This window comes from Sinocyclocheilus anshuiensis, unplaced genomic scaffold (assembly GCF_001515605.1).
Source record: "Sinocyclocheilus anshuiensis isolate Anshui unplaced genomic scaffold, SAMN03320099.WGS_v1.1 scaffold351, whole genome shotgun sequence".
NCBI lineage: Eukaryota > Metazoa > Chordata > Actinopteri > Cypriniformes > Cyprinidae > Sinocyclocheilus > Sinocyclocheilus anshuiensis.
Window position 1 is genome coordinate 573905 of NW_015552551.1, and position 5400 is coordinate 579304.

At 37.6% G+C, this 5400-nt stretch overlaps 1 protein-coding gene across 1 annotated transcript in view; it reads right to left on the minus strand.

Annotated features, from left to right (window-relative positions):
* Positions 1-5400, minus strand: part of LOC107664397 (zinc finger ZZ-type and EF-hand domain-containing protein 1-like) — a 48261-nt gene that overhangs the window by 21214 nt on the left and 21647 nt on the right. Inside the window, exons 30-36 of the mRNA XM_016454954.1 lie at positions 4927-5400; positions 3531-3695; positions 3313-3432; positions 2954-3115; positions 1422-1551; positions 745-883; positions 394-559 (exon numbers count right to left, since the gene is read on the minus strand). Of these exons, the coding sequence (XP_016310440.1) occupies positions 394-559; positions 745-883; positions 1422-1551; positions 2954-3115; positions 3313-3432; positions 3531-3695; positions 4927-5400 (1356 nt within the window). The remainder of the gene's footprint in view (positions 1-393; positions 560-744; positions 884-1421; positions 1552-2953; positions 3116-3312; positions 3433-3530; positions 3696-4926) is intronic.

Below are 5400 nucleotides of genomic sequence, written 5' to 3' on the forward strand. Positions count from 1 at the left end.
TATATATATATATATATATAATAAAACGCCAACAAAAGAAAATATATAAAAACATACAATATAAAACTATAAACAAACAAGTAAAAAAAGATATTAAAAATTATGAAATTTAAATATATTGAAAAAACAAAAACAAAATAAAAATACATTAAAATGCAAAATAGAGGTATGCAAGTAGGTAGGAAAAGAGGATTTGCATCTCTAAATAACCAGATGTGAAATTTATTCATTCATTCATTCATTCGAGGTATCCAATTCTTTTTGCCATAAATAGATTAAAGTTTTGTATCTGACTTGATGTGGATAGTTTTGGTTTGAAAATTTTTTTGTATTTTCAAGTTCATTGTTTAGTTGCCTTTAGTGGTCTTCTCACTTATGTGGGATGTGTATTACCTGTCTGGGTATTTTTTGGCATTGTAACAACCAAAGCAGAGATCGAAGTCCTCACAGACATTACAGTTAATCCTGCTGCCCACGATAAGGCCCTGGCAGTGGTCACAAGCATACTCCATGTTTACCATCTCATGGTCATCCTCATGGCCTTCTGGTTTAGCACCACCTGAACAAGGAGAACGGAGTTCTTCAATATTCGCACTCCAACTGATCAAGTGTGCGAGAAATATACTGCTGCAATAAATGATTTGTGTAGTCACTAACTTAATGTGAATGCAATAAATAAATGGAAAGTTTCATTAACACTTCACTATAGTGTAAGCTATTGCTGACTGTGATGGTGTGACTCACTGAGGAAGCAGGTCTTGCACAGGTCCATGTCTGTGCACTGCAGGCACCGGTAGCGATGCCATGGTGCGATCCGCTCGCAGCCGTCACATGAAATCTCCACATTCAGCAGGTCGCAGTAGCGTGCAATGAACATGTGCATCTGCAAAAGTCAGTGAAAGAGCACCAAGAATGCACAATATATGTTTAGTTTCATATGAGGTTCTTTGTAAATAACATTATTTTTAGGGCAGTTTGCAACTTAACTTGTGTCTAAATATGTCAAATCTGTCTGTGCGTTTGCAGAGGGCAAAAGACATTTCACAGTTATATTAGACTGACTAAAAAAAGACTAAGCAAACACCTCCATTTCATATTCTAAAACTAAACTGAATCCAAATATTTGTTCTGCTTGAATAAAGGGACTGTCTTATGATTAGTCACTGATGGGTGATGACATTTGCTTGTGTTTGCAGAGATTAAACATTGAGTCATGACGTAAAAAGGTTTGCAGGAATACATTCAATAAACATTACATACATAAATAATAATGCTATACATCCACCCAAAGGTTAGTTTTTGTGTTGATTCAGCTGTCTTCTTATTTAATTGTCTCCATTATTGATTAAAAAAGTAATTAGTCTTTTGTGAGCTACAGTTTTATTGCACAGGAAAACATTTATTTGATTTGATATCTGTACCTTTCTCTTGTCCTCCACTGAGGCCTGGCTGATCTTGTCAAACCACTTCTCAAACATGCCATCCAAACACTCATCCATCCATTCACAGTTCCTCTCGTAGTCAGCGATCTCATCCTCCTCCGTCCACTGACTACACCATGTCACATGGAGAAAAGGACAAACGAGAAGCCAAATAAAACACAGGATACATTTAAGCCTAGATTGTGAGATCAGGATTAAGTGAAGCTTAACAGTGTCAAAAACACAAGAATCACAACAACGAAGCTCACCAAATGTGCCCTCAAGATGTCTTCAACAACTTTACAATACAATTTCGATTTCGACCTCCAACGATTATGAAATTACAATAATCGAGATAAAACGATTATTGCACCCCTTTCCAGTGGTGCGCTTTTGCTCCTCCATAAAAGCCCAATTTCACGTGCAAATCAGTAAAAATTGGGACGTGCTTGATTTATCAAAGTTTATTAGATTTATTCATGTTTTAAAAGCACAAAAGAGAACTTGCGCTGTTCCTCAGGAGGCTTTCTGTGCACGCGCTCAGAGACGAAACAGAACATGGACTGAAGGCGCGCCTAAACGGTCAAATGCACGCAAAAATGTGTCAAAATGCAGCGCTTGGTGATTATTCACATAAACCCTTGTCGGTTATGTAATATATGAACGAAAACAGTTGAGAATTAAAATACTTGCGTAACAGTAAATTGGATTTGTGCGGCTCTTAAAGTGACAGCATGCTAAGAAACAAAGGAAGTTTAATTCTTACAGTGAAGAAAATGACTTTTTATTTTAAATTCAATTATTCAATTTCTGTCATAGGCTGTTGAATACTTTAGACTTGCATAAAAAACTTAAATGACCTGTTTGTTCTATTTGTATCTTTTTTTTTCTATTGTATTTGTCCTTTGCTTTTTTTTTTATTATTACTGACTGTTTAATTATTTTCAATCATTTTTGAGGACTTTATTTTTTTTTAACTAATATTAGTTACCCTAGTATTCTGCTGTGGTATTGAGAATTGTGAAATTTCTCTAAATGTCTCTAAAATGTAGATGTCATAGCAACCTTATTCACAGAAAAAATATATTTGACATATATCGCCATCTTTAAATAAATCACTCATATAAAGTTTTGGTCACGTGGCCCACTCATAATCGTGATTACAATATTGACCAAAATAATCGCGATTATGATTTTTGCCAGAATTGAGCAGCCCTAACACACACATATACGTATATGTAATATACATATATAATATATTACAACAGACCTTTTCTTACAACGGAGGCCAGCTGCTAAGAGCTGTGCGGGTAAAACCTCACTCCCCTGATCTCAAGATGCACACTAGCGACTGGCACACTTCATGTGTCTTTTTTTTTTTTAAGAACATCCCGTTTTAATAATAATGTGAACTCTAAAACAGTGTTTCTCAACCAGGTGTTTGATTTTTTTTTTTTGGCTGAATGGCCACATAAAGGCTCGAGTCTCTACATCCCTAGCACAGCATATGTGTTCTGATCCCCGTCTCATACCTGATGGCAATATCGTGCACACTGATGTTTTCTTGGGACATGGTGAGCAGAAGATCAGGCAGTTTGATGTCCAGAAACAGTGACAAATCTTCTGATTCCCAGCTCATATCCAGCAAATGCAGCAGACATGTCTGCACGCATGACAGGGCAGGCAGCAGGACCCTAAGGACATAAAGAAGACATAGCAGACATAAGACATAAAGAAAAAATTGTTGTCCAAGGACTACAGAGGTTGTCTTGATTCATCAGGAATGTAATGGCAGTCCTTGTGTAGCATATTTATTATTAGTAACTTCCAAAAAACACAATGATTTCAAAATTCAAATTCAATATTTAAAAACAGAGCAGAGAGAACCCACTTCTCGTTCAGTGCATTGAAGCCCTGCACGGCCTCTACTAGCATGAGAACAAGCAGATGATACGAGTGCCTGACCAGCTCCCTCATCTCCTGCCCACTGCCCGCCAACTGGGAAAAGTAACTGAGAAAGACAGACAGACCGAGTTACAATAATGATATTAGAACAGCAGTCAGATATTAGTACCATCAGAAATGACAATGGTTTTTTAAGTAACATACTTGGTGAAATCTTTCTGACACGCCAAGAGTTCCTGGAGAAACAAAATACAGGGTGCCTGGAAGAAGTGTGGTTTCCCCAGGGTGAGTATACACTGCTGCACGAGCTCCAGCACCTCACACACACTCAGAGCCTGCGCCTTCTTCAGAGCCAGAGTATGAAGAACACTGAACACACACGGAAAAGTCACCATAAGTACACACTCAGTCTAGAAATAAACAAATAAACCTGGAAAAGTTTTTGAGTTTTTTTTAACAAAACAAAGAAACATTATGAAACAAAATGAATAAGAAATATTTACTAACTCAGCACTAACTACACTACAACTACTCTAACAACTTTTGACTCAATTTAAATAAATTATTATATATAAAATGTAAAAACATATACACATTTTAAGTAAGAAATTAATACTTTTAAATATTAAGCAGCACAACTGCCTTCAATAATGATAATAATAAAAATGTTTTTAAAGCACCAACTTAATCAGAATTATTTCGTAAGGATCATGTGACACTGAAGACTGACGTAATGGCTGCTGAAAATTCAGATTCACCATCGCAGGAAATTACATTGTAAAATATATTCAAACAGAAACATTTTAATTAAATTAAATAACATTTATCAAATGCATTATAATTTAATGCAAAAAAAAAATCACTACTGGTCTCAAATGTACAGTAAAGTGTACAAAAAACAGTGCTACAAAAATGCAACAAATTTTGCTGCATGGATCAAACATGCATATTAAAGTATACATAATATTTCAGCAACTAATGGCTGTAATTTCAGTCACAAAGCTATTTTACTGTTTCAGAAGCGAACAAGTTGTAAGACCTACTTTAATGTAATATATAATACTTTAATGGTCATTATTTTTGGAGCCCCTGGTCACTATTCCCCTTTATTGTGTGGAATATTGTGTAGAAGAGCCAACAGGACATCAGAACAGCACAGTATTTACTTTTGTTACAGCGTAACAGAAAGTCAAAGGTTTAGTATGACATGAGTGGGAGTAAACTGAACTATCGCTTTAAAGGGATAGTCCACCCAAAAATGAAAATTCTGTCATTATTTACTCAACCTCATGTTGTTCCAAATGTATGATTTTCTTTCTTCTGTGGAACATAAAAGAAGATATTGCTGGTAACCAAACGGCTGCTGGTCCCCACTGACTTCCATAGTAAGGGGGAAAAAACACTATGGAAGTCAAGGGGGAGCAGCAATGGTTTGGTTACCAACATTCTTCAAACTATCTTCTTTTGAGTCAGCAGAAGACAAAAATTCATACAGGTCTGGAACAACATGAGGGTGAACCATCCCTTTAAGTTTATGCATCGAAATCTGTTGAATCATAGCATCATACATCTATCCATTTACATAATGAGGTGAAAATACCTGCTCTCATTAATGACCATGTCCTTCATAAAGCTGAGGATGTGTTTGAGGATCGGGAAGCGCTCTTTAACAGGTGGTGCCATGCGAGGCTCCTCCATAGATCGTAAGGAAAGGAGCCTCAGGCGTCCCCGACTGAAAGGTGCTTTACGTGGGAAGACTAACGGGGACAGAGGCTCTCCTGTTTGGGACTGAAGACTTTCTGAGGAGCCTGTGGCACCCTGAGAACTGATGCTGCTGGAAGGTCCAGCATCTACTGGTGCAGAGAACGTCTGGTCATGCTGACTGGCCCCTGGGGTCGTCGTTGCTTCTGCGCCCTCAGAAGTCTGGGAGATGGAGGGAGCAGAGGGGCTGGGCTGGAAGTCTCCCTCTGAGGTGGAAACAGATCGAAGAAGAGGAGCAGCACAAGCGCCATCTTCTGGTCTGGAAGGCTCTTGTTCCGGAAGTGCAAAGGTTCCTCCACTCGGGCTGAATCGG